This window comes from Camelus dromedarius, chromosome 32 (genome assembly GCF_036321535.1).
Source record: "Camelus dromedarius isolate mCamDro1 chromosome 32, mCamDro1.pat, whole genome shotgun sequence".
In the NCBI taxonomy this organism is placed as follows: domain Eukaryota; kingdom Metazoa; phylum Chordata; class Mammalia; order Artiodactyla; family Camelidae; genus Camelus; species Camelus dromedarius.
Window position 1 is genome coordinate 14382282 of NC_087467.1, and position 12445 is coordinate 14394726.

General features: G+C 44.3%; 1 protein-coding gene across 1 annotated transcript in view; it reads right to left on the reverse strand.

The window, feature by feature from the left end:
• Window positions 1-12445, reverse strand: part of LAMA3 (laminin subunit alpha 3) — a 197451-nt gene that overhangs the window by 106318 nt on the left and 78688 nt on the right. Inside the window, exons 13-20 of the mRNA XM_031439059.2 lie at window positions 11187-11324; window positions 9206-9252; window positions 8176-8275; window positions 7427-7479; window positions 7089-7194; window positions 6235-6334; window positions 3498-3654; window positions 1150-1282 (exon numbers count right to left, since the gene is read on the reverse strand). Of these exons, the coding sequence (XP_031294919.2) occupies window positions 1150-1282; window positions 3498-3654; window positions 6235-6334; window positions 7089-7194; window positions 7427-7479; window positions 8176-8275; window positions 9206-9252; window positions 11187-11324 (834 nt within the window). The remainder of the gene's footprint in view (window positions 1-1149; window positions 1283-3497; window positions 3655-6234; window positions 6335-7088; window positions 7195-7426; window positions 7480-8175; window positions 8276-9205; window positions 9253-11186; window positions 11325-12445) is intronic.

Consider the following 12445-nt stretch of genomic DNA (forward strand, 5'->3'; position numbering starts at 1 on the left):
TTCTGTTTGTTTTCAGGATGCAAAGCGCTTTCTTCTGCATTAAACAAACAGAACCTTTTGCAGAAGATTCAGACACAACAAAACTGCTGCATCTGAGTCCAACGGAGGCTTTTTCTTTAGAAGAAATGTTTATTCCAAATACTTGTATTCACTCTCCTGTTCTACAAACATCTACCGAACCCACTATGTGTCAGGCCTGGAACTAAGTTCTGGGGACGAGGCAGTGAACACAGCCAGCATGGCCTTCACTCCCAGATAGTGGGGACACGGGAGGGGAGGGGTGACAGACCAGAAGAGAATACAGCACAGCGTGGACAGTGATGTCTGGGAGGAGGCACAGGTTACTGCAGGAATTGCATAACTGGGGCTCCTAACTCAGATGTGGGGGCTTAGGTGAGGTGCCCCCGAGGCCAAGAAAACAAACCACAGTGTATTCCAACTGTTTGAGTTAACTGAGGGCAAATTACTGATGGAGTGTCACGTGGGAGGCAGTGGGTCTGCTAGAGTTTGGGGTCTGAACACTGGGTCTTGTCTACAAAGCTGGGCGCTTAAGCAATTTCCTACACTTCTTAGCTGTTTCCTCTTCAACCCTCTTCAGTTCTCAACGTTCTTATGAGAGGAAATGGAGGCCAAAGCACTCTGTAAATGATAAAGCCGGCTTGCTAGCTCTTCCTGTCAGTTACTACCTAATCAATCTCCAGCCTTACAAGCTTGGCTGACACAACTTGGGAACACAGGTCTGACTCGGCTGTGGATACTAAATAAAGACGCTTACATTTCAGTCCTCGATTAAGATTCCACTGATGCCATTTTGTGTCCCTGTGGATTTCCCAGTGATCTCGTCCCGGAATCTGTTTCCAGGACTAGCAGAAGCCCTCACTCCTCGCAGAACAGGCTTCCTGGCCTCATGTCTGACTGCGGTGGGACCTGCCCTCAGGAATCCCTGAATGACCCTGGAACTCTCTAGGGCTTCATGCTTTTACCACGTTCATCTTAGAAGTGCCTATCCTCACCCATTTCTCCTGTGTCCCAATCAGACCAGGCTCCAGGCTTCATATTTACTGAAGAGATCAACTTTGTGAAAACTGGAGAAACCGCTTCACTAATTAATCAGATCTCTAACCAAAAGAGGCTTGAAAATTTACCTACCTGCCTTAGCCCGGGATGGATAAATAGTTACACGGCCAGTTACTGCTTCAGGTCCAGGGTTAATATATCTCAGAATAATGCGAAACAAGGAGAGACTTGACTTCCCCACGTTCAACACGATCCTTACTTCATTCTGAAAAATACCGCAAAAGCATAGAGTATAGAAGAGACAACTGGTTAAAAGGAATGCTAGTCAGAGACTTTGCTCAAGTCTCACCACTGGGCTTGCGGTGAAACTACATACGCGCACCAGGCACACACAAATTCACACTCAAATACACACCCATTGACACCCACCCAACAAGGACCAAGTAAATAACTCTGTGGAAGACAGAGACAGGCAAGTCGGGTGATAAATTAAAACCACTTACAATTACAGTTACAAGGAAAATGCACTCCGCTGGCAACCGAGATCCTCTTTGGACCTTTTAGTTAATCAGGCAGACAGAGCGGAATGTTAGATGGATTAGTTTAGAGAAAGCCACGGTGATGGGGGAACCACCACTGGCTGGGAGACGTAAAAAGGGAGAAGAGAAGGAAGTGTATTACTGCCACCACCCAGAGTCCATGTCGTGTACGGGACATTTGAAACAGACACAGAAATCAATGGTGGCTAAGGAGAGGTTATGAGAGCCTATGTACATTAGTGATGAAGTCTAGATGTACCCAAAATCTGCCTGCTAAATCATATGGACTTGATCTCAATCCCTGTCCAAGAAGAACGTGGGCTCTCTGCTGGGGAAAGGGGGTCCTGCTGGTCCCCAGGCCCCTGACGCTCACACAATGTCGTGTAAGGGTTTCTGAGCCCATAATCTTGAAGGAAAGATTAGACTATTTTAATTCTGAACCATAGACCACATGTCCAGATCCAACTGCAGCCCAAGGAAAATTCATGAAACGTGGAAATTTCTCTGTCAGGGGTTCTTTGGGCCTTCCCTCCAGCTCCTCTGGTTAAAATGAAGGGGACTTGTGTGAACAGATGTCTATGACAATAAAGACAATAAAGGGTAGAACCCTTCCTCTGGGAGCAGAAGCTGCAGCTGACCCCACTGAGAACCTCCCACTGTCTCCCTTAACTTAATGGAATTAATCTTGAAATGTTAGTTCCAAGTCGGAAAATAAAAATGCAAAAATGTATTAAGGGCAGAGTCAAGTAAGTAGTGATTCGAGGGAACACCATCCAAATCCTCTGATGAAAATACTTACAGAAAAGAATTCATCATTAGAAATTCATTCCTTTGTGTTAACCAGCTGTTCTTTCAAACTGTAAACATCTGTGAGAAGGTATATACCTTCGCTCTTAGTCCTTCACATCCTATTATGACTTAATGGAATGCACTGCCTTTTTAAGAATAATGAATATCAGAGAACTAAAGAAACTGAATTGCTGTATTTGGGGAGAAGAGAAAAACACTGATGTGTCTTAAGATCCTAGGTATTGTTAGTGAAAGGCATCCCTGATGGCAGACTCTGCCTGGCAGGTAGCAGCGTTAGAGTCAGCACGGCTCCAAAAGAGCTGGGACCCATCCCTGTTTCCGTAAGGGCTGCCTGAGCTAGAAAGAACAAGGACCAGTTTTAGACCTGCTGAGGACACATACTGAGTTACCATCATCATTCATTTGCCTCTTTTATTCTGAATTTCTCCACTGAGAAACACAGCTTGAAGAGACCAACCTTATAAAGAGATCAACACTTCAATGACTATACAGAAATGTTTAGCTACAAAGGTGTGTAAGTTCTAAAGGTAAACAGACAATGTGTCAATTCCTTAAATTATTCCACTGCACAGCCAAGAGAGATGGGTATGGTAGAGAAGATTGGAGGAAAGGAGAAATACAGAAAAGAAAAATTAAATAGCACTGACTAAAACTCCTGCTTTATCTTAGTTTCTACTCATATAGTAATTCAGAGTTTTAAAAAAGTAAAAAAAAAAAAAAGCATTGGTCAAAGATATGCAATACAAGCTTTATTGGAATTACTTAAATCAACTCATTTTTATTCTCCACAAATGGACTTGAAGAAAAATGTCTCTCATGTTAAAATATAGCCTAACCTCATTTGGAAAACGTCTTACAAAAAGTCTCCAGAGGTAAACACCATTTTCCCTTTTTTAAAAAAAATCCCTCCATTTTCTGATTTGTTGACCAACATAAACTAACAATAAATTCTGAAACAGATATATGCTTATCAGTTAAAATCCACCCTTAACCCGAGCCCCATCCACACCTGGAGAACAAGAATCCTGGGCTCAGTTTTGGGGCGAGCTCACCTTTAGGCGGCTTCCCGAGGGTGCTGTGGGTGAGCAGCCAGGCTGCTCTGCCCGGGGCTGTTCCCTCCCGGCTACTTACCTGCACCGAGGTCATCTGAGCATAGCCTCTCCAGCTAAACTCAGGAAACTCCAGGGGGTCAAATCCAAACCGAAGTGCTCTTCCATGAGGTGTAGTGCCGTCTTCAATCTCGTATCTCATATGATGCAAATCCGGGAAATAGTAGTTGTTTTCAGGTCTTTTATAAACAAAAAGTAAACGTGGACACAGTAAGTGAGGTTCATTGATAATCTGACAGCCTTTAATCCCAACAGCTATCACTGAAAGAATTCCCAATAAATTGACAGAAGGCATTAAACAAGGACACATGAGAGAGGCCCCCTGCTTTTTTCCTCTAAATCATTGCTTTTACTCATGTGAACATTCACAGAAAATACATCCAACACCTACTCATTCCAAGCAGTCAAAAGAGAAAATCATTTAGAACAACCCATAGTGGTAGGATCTTTAAAATGTTCTAAATGGTTGCCAACAGTTTAGCAAAGTCAAACTGGGTCATTTACTATAAATTCATTCATTTATATACTCATATCACTGATTACACAAATGTTAATATCTATGCCAGGCACCACTGCTAAGCACCATAGTGAACACAGCATAAAACACGTCACACACTAAGTTTACAAGTTAGATGCATTCTCTCTATATGGACATACACATTTTGATCATTAGAATGACTATTCTATGCCTTGTTTTCTCTTAAACTGTAGGCCTATAAATAGATTCCTTTCAAGAATCCAATAACGGTGGTCACAGAGAATGATCAAAAATAGTCTAACACTTCTGTGACATTTTACATCCAAACTACTTTGAAGTTCTTCAAATGGCACATTTTGACAGCCTAGTCACAAGCTAATAGCTGTTAGTGGATTTAAAGCCATAAAGGCCAATTAGTCAAAGGAAATAAAGGGCATGCTCCTATACTGCATAATACTGCATAAAGAATTAGGAACACTTAACGACTTTTCTGGAGGAAATTTACAAAGATCCCTAAAAGTGTTCATTCCCATTGACCCAGTAATTCTACTTTCAGGAGTATTTTCTAAAGAATGATTTTACAATGTCAAAAATTAACATGAAATAATTTTTATAATAATGAAAACTTGGAAACAATATTTAAGTGTACAATTATGAAATAATCAAAGAAATTATTAAATATTATGTAACCATTAATATTTTGAAAACAATTACAGTGGAAAATGTTCATGATATCAGGTGAAGAAATTAATAAAATTTATATAAAAATACTAATTTTTATTCATATAAAAAACCTAGAAAAATGTACAAAAATACTAAAAGGGGTTTTATCTGGGTGGTGGAATGAAGATTCTTCTTTGCCTTTTTACTTTCAGGTACTTATTAAAATTTTACAATGAACACATATTACATTATCACAAAAACTATTTAGAAAACAAAGCTTTCTAAACTTGCAAGAAAAACTCAAAATGCACAGACAGAATCATAAACAAACATCTGGAGGAATTTAGGACAAAAAAACCCTCAAGATTTATCAACTTGGAGGAAAGGTACTGTGGCATCTATATTGCTGGTTAGCCATCCTTGTATTTCCGTTATCATCTACCACTAAATCAAAGGACAATCTAAATTTCATATATACATGTATTGGCTGTAATGTCAAAAGTCAATATTTTGGCCTCAGGGTGGGTGATTTATTCTATTCAGGTGCATTATTTTAACTTCAAAATTACCCAATCACCTACAGAGCTGGAAGGAGGAAAAAACTCACGCTGGTTAAATAGGGCAAAAGCTCACTTTATCAACAGGAGGGTGGAAAGAGGTAAAACATGGGTGGAAAATGTTTCTGAACCAATTTATGAAGTTCCTCTGGTCCATCGTGAGCCTCGCTGGTCTGCAGGGAAACAGACTACAGACATGCCTTATTACTGAGGCCCTGCGACTCTCTGACTCTGAGAATTCAAATGCTGGAAACGCCGAGGAAAAGCAGAGAAGCACCTTCCAGGTACAGACGACCCACCCTGGCTGCGTTACAGGTCTCTATGAACCTGCTGGCAGTGCAGCAGTGAAGGTGCTGGAGGCTGAGAAGAAGGTGTACTTCATGAGAGTTTCAGCACATGATTAAAAGTCAGAATACTAAAACTTAGTTGTTTTCTTCCTTCCACATCCATCCATTATGGGTGGATCATGGCTTCAGACAAACACAGAAATTGCTAAATAGGCCGGATAAAAGGACAGCCTACCCCAGACCTGCTATAACCACCCCCAACCCTGCCTCCCGGACCTCAGGCTCCTCCTTCCTCCCTTGGTCCTATAGTTTCTTTTAATTTGCTCCTGCATGAGATGAGAGACGCCCTCTCTTATAAAATTGCTAACGTTTTCTTACCCTCCACTCCCCACAGTCATGGGTCCCAAGGGAGAAGCAAGAAGTGCATCTCCTTGGCCCAGGAGCCCTCCCGTCTGCTGGGCTCCTCCATGTGACTTGTCCATGGAGGCTGGGCTGTGGGAACCCACCTCGAGCATCCAGCCTGCATCTCACCTATGGGAACTTTCCAGTGAGGCCACTCTGTTATGTACAAAGTGGAACAGTTTTTAGGGCAACTTTACCTCCTTCTTTAATTAGACACACTGACAGGTGTCCGGACTGCAAATGACAGTACAGCTACACTGCCCTCGCACCTTGGGACTGCCTCTCTCTCCACCAGAGCTGTCAGCACGGGCAGGACTCCCTGAGAGAGTCCTCAGGACATCAGTATGGGAAGGGACCTCCCTGAAGACTCACCGCTGGCAGGCCTTCCCCACGACATGCTCTCGGCACTGGCAGACTCCAGAGGGCCCACTGCACATGGGGGTGACGGCTCCGCCAATGTCACACCGACATCCTGAAAGTTGGGAAACAGTTGTGGTCACGCATCAAAGCACCTCCACGCTGGAGGCTTTCCCTCCCTCGGTGAGAAGCGGAAATCAGGACGCCCAAGGTTGCAGGGTCGTGCTTTCTTTCTCCCGCCACGTCTTACATCCGGCAGGTGTCTGCAGTATGTAGGAAGCTCTCAAAGTAAGATGGCATGTTCCCCCCTGAGAGTCCACTTGAAAGCTGGAGCTGCACTTGTAGGCCAGCTCTAGTACTTTGTGCAGTGTAAGGGGCCAGCAGCCCAGGAGCTGAACATGCTTTCACCACACAGCGCTACTGTAAACAACGTGTGCTAAGCAGAGGCTGCTTGAGAGATACAACAGTAGCCTTGTGGGGCGACAGACCCTGCAACTGTATCATTTAACACAATATTATCCTGCGGAAGGTTTTTTGACAATGCAAAACGTATCTTTGAAAGTACTAAGTCGCGACATTATTTACATCTCCCTCATGACTCCACCCATTCCAATTATGTTTTTTTTTTTTTAATAATTAAAAAACAGCGTGCTGGTAGAAGAAAGGTGGAAGCAGCCCTGTCTGCGATTTATTACTAGTTTTAAGGAAATGTTTGGCCAATTTCCCAGGACGGAGTTTTTCAGTCCCATCCCATCAGAAAGTCTGCCAGAGGACAGTGAAGTCAGAAGCAAGGTTATTCTGACAGTCTTTGTCCAGCAACACCTGTGCCCTGCTCAGGACCCCCCTCCCCCGCCGCTGGAGGGATTTACCTTGACACCCAAAGTAATTGCCCTTTTCCAAAGCAAAATATCCATCTTCACATGTGTCACAGGAATCACCACTGACATGGGACTTACAGTGACAGTCACCATCTAACTGCAGAACAATGAGCAGATGACAAAATTTGGTAAGATTACAGAATCTTCTAATCTTCAAGATTTAAAACTGGCTCATTATGTAATACGAAGCAGTGTAATCAGGATCTGAAAACTTCCAAGAGGATGACCGTGTGCTGTGTAATTACAGAGGCACTAACACCCACCTGCAGGAACCCCACAATCTACTGCTGCCAGTCTACTGGCACCCAGGAAAAACCAGCCCACGTTACCTGTCCGCACTCTCCAATTCCGCTCACGGTTCCCGCCACATGGCATCGGCACTCTGGGAAGATAAGAGAGCAGCCTTGGACCAAGGTCACACAAAGGGCAGTCCCGGCTCTGGGAGCAGGACACACCCTCAACATGACATGTGCAGTCACTTTCTAGCCGGCTCAGCAGGACTCCAGTTTGTGCCCGAGGCCTAAGGCTGGACCGCTTTCTGGGGTCAGCAGCACAGTCAGATCAATACCATCTACCTACAAAGAGTACTCGTTCATTTACGACCATGCATAAAAGACAAACGCTGCAACACCGTGGGATTTTTTTATTCTGATGTCAAGGTCATTATTGACATGCTCACATGAAATTACACCCTATGGAAGGATATTCGCTCCACTTAGCCATCTTAAGCTTGGTGGTTTTTAAGTTCCTATCCTGGCTTCAATCTAAGCATAAAAGGAAATAAAATTAAATCAGAAAGAGTGGATTATAAAAACAAGGCAGAAAAACCGTTTATCAAGCAGCTGCCGTCCATCACAGACAACATAATACATATTGAAACAGGATATAAATCCCTTGCTGAGATTCTGAAGATGACAGAAGTTCTGCCAAAAGTGGGGGGGAAAACCCATCAAAACATTTATACAGAATTTCAGACAAATTGAACAGATTAAGTCAATAGCTCTTCTGTGGGTTTAGCCACTGAGGTAGAGAAAAGGAAGTTACAATATAGTAAAATGTTGTATGTAGGAGAACCTACCTGAACACCCATGGGGGTTTCCTTTGGCCAGATTCCAATATAATGGTTTGCAGATGCTACAGGCAGGACTTTCAACATGAAGCTTGCATTGGCAATACCCCTTAAAAAGAAAATCACACTAACATCTGACATAGAATTAAGAGCTTTCCAAACAAGTGTTCTGAACAAAGCTTGTCACAGAAACACATTTTGGTTGTGAAAAGTAAGTTAAGTGTATCCAGGGGAAGTAAAAGTACTGGGTTGATTTCAACAGCCTGCTCATTGCTTTCGTTTTATTATTTATTTGTTGTACACATAATCCATGTTTGTGCTTAAAACAAAATTGGAAAATTTAGGAAACATTTTTAATTACTCTTATTTGTAACACTGTCATTATCTGTTGATTCTGTTCCAGCATGGACTATAAACTCACATGGAAAAACATCTGAATATTTAACATGCTGAGAGAGTCAGTAGAAAATTATGTTTATCTGCAAGCATTTCTGTAGTGTGCAAGGGTCACTGCCTTGCTGAAACATCGCCGAGCCTCAGAGTGAAGATGCAGAGCCAACCCTTCTGTTCCAGCTTCTCCAGGCTCTGAGGCTAAGAAGACAGATAACTTCTAAAGTGTTTAGAAAAATGAATCAGAATGCCATAGTATTGTGCTTGGAGTAATAGTAAATAAACTGCAATTTCTTTGTACACAGACAGCTTTATTAAATGTGTACTAATCTTTGATTTTCTTAACTTTGATTATATGTGTCAGGCTTATGTGCAGGGCTCCTGCGTGGCAATGCCCTCAGAGTAACCTATAGTAAGAGCTAAACGCCAGGAGCCTAGAATTCAAAGTTTAAATAAACCATATTCTTTTGTTTTCAAAAAAAATCACAGTGTCACATATGCATTTTGAAAAAGAGCAATGGCCTCTTCAAGCAACTTGGCCTCAGGTCTTACTTTAATTTCATTTTAATTTCAGGAAGCTCCCGAATGTGTTTGTCTCAAGCAAGCATCAGAACAATAGTTAGAGTTGCTTTTACAAACCTCTACTCACCAAGCTGGAGTCCAGGGTACCGGCGGGATGGCAGGCACTGCGGGAGCCTGTGTATGATTCAGAAATGTTTTAAATGTCTGGGGGTTTAATGTTTGTCTCTGTGTTTTGATGTTTTGAGTTGTTTTGTTTTTAAGATTTACTTGTTTTTAAAACTAGTGCATCTACATTTGTATTTTTTGATAGAAGAGGGTCAAGGACTTCGGATGTAACTCAGAAAAAGACAGCATGAATAATCTTTATGGTCCTTAATCCCCACATCACCCCTTCTGCCACTGAACAGCTCTACCCCCTGCCCACTACTAAAAGTTCACTTCTAACTGATGATGTAGGGGGAGACTGGGAGTCTAGACTTTTGAACATCTTTAGGGTTATCCAGAAGAGGGCAGTATTGTATCAAGAGATTTTTATAATTGCCCAATTAGATGTTACAGAATTTTCTAAGTACATTTTTTAGTTAACCAAGACTTAATTCCTTAATTATCACAGCCCCTTTATTCCCCACCTGTACTCAAATTATTTCTAAAATCAATTTGCTTTCTTGCCTTAGTCAGTATTGTATTACAAACCCAATATAATCTCTTCAATAAACTGGGATCTTACAGTGTCTCAGTATTACTACAATACAGCATTAGAAATGAAGCGAGGTTGGGTAAGCCTGCTCTGAGCCTGCTTTTTTAAATAATTTAAATAAACCCATAATATGATCTTGTTTTCTTACATGCTGCTCCCTAGACTTTTTGCCTTTATTGTCTCCTCTCTGTCTTTCTTTGCTTCAGCTTTCCCCTTGGTCATCTTCTCTCTCTCTCTTTCGATGCTCTCGAATTCTTCCGTAATAATCAACACAACCCTCCAGCTCCTTGCTGTTTTCCAACCCAGCCCTGCCGAGCCTTTGGCTCCTCCCCAGGCTGCCGTGGCTGCCACAGCACTTCCCACGGCACTTCCTTCCACTCTTGAGCCCGTGGGGGCTAGGACACCCAGCCCAGGACAGCCTCCCTCTCCAGGGACCTCCAGGCCTTCTCCAAGGCGAGCAGCCTCCTCTGACAGCTGGCTACCGTTTCCACTGGCAAGAAAGCCTGGTCTCAAGGATTCTGGTCCGTGAGGCTCTGGGGACTCAATCTGGACAAATGACTCCACATGCCAGGCTCCAAGTGCCATCAGGAGCAGGAAGGGCTGTGAGAAAACCACATCCTCCTGATGGAACGTCTGGGTCAGCCTTTCTCAGCTGAGAAAGGGTCCTTCCCCTGAAAGCAGCGGTCAGGACCTACTTGCCACTGGAGGCTGCAGGCACCGAGCGCACAAGGGGATTCCTGGGGCGTCCTCGGTCTGCGCCCTGTGCTACGGAGCCCAGCACACTCTCACCTCCTGTATCTACGGAGGGATGAGGACCGACAACCTGGGACAGCATTTCCTCCTTGCCTCAATCTTTCCAAACTAAATAAGACTCGGTTCACCCGACTCCCGGCCCCTCAGACCTGTGCTGAGGTGTGATGACACAGGCCCCCAGGAGGCCAGCGGCAGGAAGAGAGAGGAGCAGAAACCCAGCAAAGGCCTGCTCTGCTCACCAGCAAGGCGACCTGTCAGAACACCTGCAGGGGACTATGGACAGAGCAGCCACATCGGTGCCACAGCCCCGAACCAGAGAGAAGCCCTGATGCCTTGGGAATTTGCCTTAGCTAATGGGGTCACCTTTGCCACACTGCTATACAGAGAACTCACATGCAAGCCAAGAAACACAAATTTATAACACATGAAAATTTTCTTAAAAATTTTAGGAAAAACTCGTTTTAGATTTCTTTGAAGATGCATATCTGACATGAGCATTTTCAATGGACTAAAATTGGGGAGGAACCAGGGAGATTAGGGTCAAGCGTGTAGAGGTGACCAGTGGTGGGTCTGCAGGGGTTGGCTGGCTTCTCTGGGAGGCTGGCTGCTCCCACTTCAGAGAGGAACCCGCCCCCCGGCATCCTGGTGTCTTCCCTACCTTGGCAGTGGGGGAAGTCAGAAGCTCCGGAGAGACACCTGTCACACCGCTGTCCAGTGATCCCCGGCTGGCATTCACACTGGCCAGTCACTGGGTTGCAGGGCGTCTGGTAGGAGCCGAGGGCTGAACACTGGCAGGCTGGGTGAAAAGACCTCAGTTAGACCCAGGGCAGCAGGGCATGGGACCCAGAAAAGAGCACGGAGGTGGGGCCAGAAAGACCCAAATCCAAGTTCCAGCTCCACCTCTTATCAGACTTGGAACCTGAAACAAGTCACCTAACTGCTCTAAGCCTCAGTTTCCCCTTTCTTAAGTGGGAATGATATTAGCGTCTACTTGACAAGGTTGTTGCCAGGATTAAGTAAGATAACACTTGAAAGAGTTCAGGACGGTGCCTGTCTCATACTGAGCAATCAGTAAGTGCTCCTGGTTGTTTTTCTGCTTTGTTTTGCTGTTGTTAATTTCACATTCAGCAAGACCGGCTGGCCATGGACGAGGGCTTTAGGGAAGCTTCTCGCATTCAGTAATGGTGCTCGCTCATCAGAGGAAGATAGAGGGAACAGCAGATGGGGATGTGACTCAGTGGAGGGGCCCAATAATTCCTCATCCCACTGGGGATCCAGTGCAAACCAATCCAGTCCAGACTGGCCTACAACTCTCCCCTCTTTTATCCCTGTCCACCTCTCCTCGTGCTCCATTTCTCAAGGTCAAGTGTAACTGATTAATTGTGAAAAAAGTGATGCATCAGGGTTGGGAATGGATGGGGAAAGCATGCCAGTTTTCCTTCTTCCACCTCAAGATGGTGAATAAAACACGCTTGGATGGAGAGAAGAGATTCTGGCCATTCCCCTCTCTGCTCCGTCCCACCCAGCCAGGTTCCACCCAGTGTCTGCAGTTAACCTCCCACAGGGCTGCAGTATCATTCATCACTCAGCGTCACTCACTCAGCATCACTCAGCACTCACTCTGCAAGGACCTGCTTCTGGGAAGAGGAGAGCAGTGGAAATGGCCCACTGACCTCCCGAGCTGGAGGGGTTTCACATCTTAAGAACTGGAGAAAGTTACCTTGTTGAATTCCACTGTTACAGAGTGAAGTTCAGAAGTTAAGTGACATTTCCAAGGTCACCGAACTAGCCTGCAGCAAAGGGCTTCAGTCTCTGAGACAGACATTTCTGGATTCAAGCACCAGCCCCACCACTTAGGAGCCATACAATCACGCACGTGACTTAGCCTCTCTAAGCCTCAGGTTCCTTTTCTAGAAA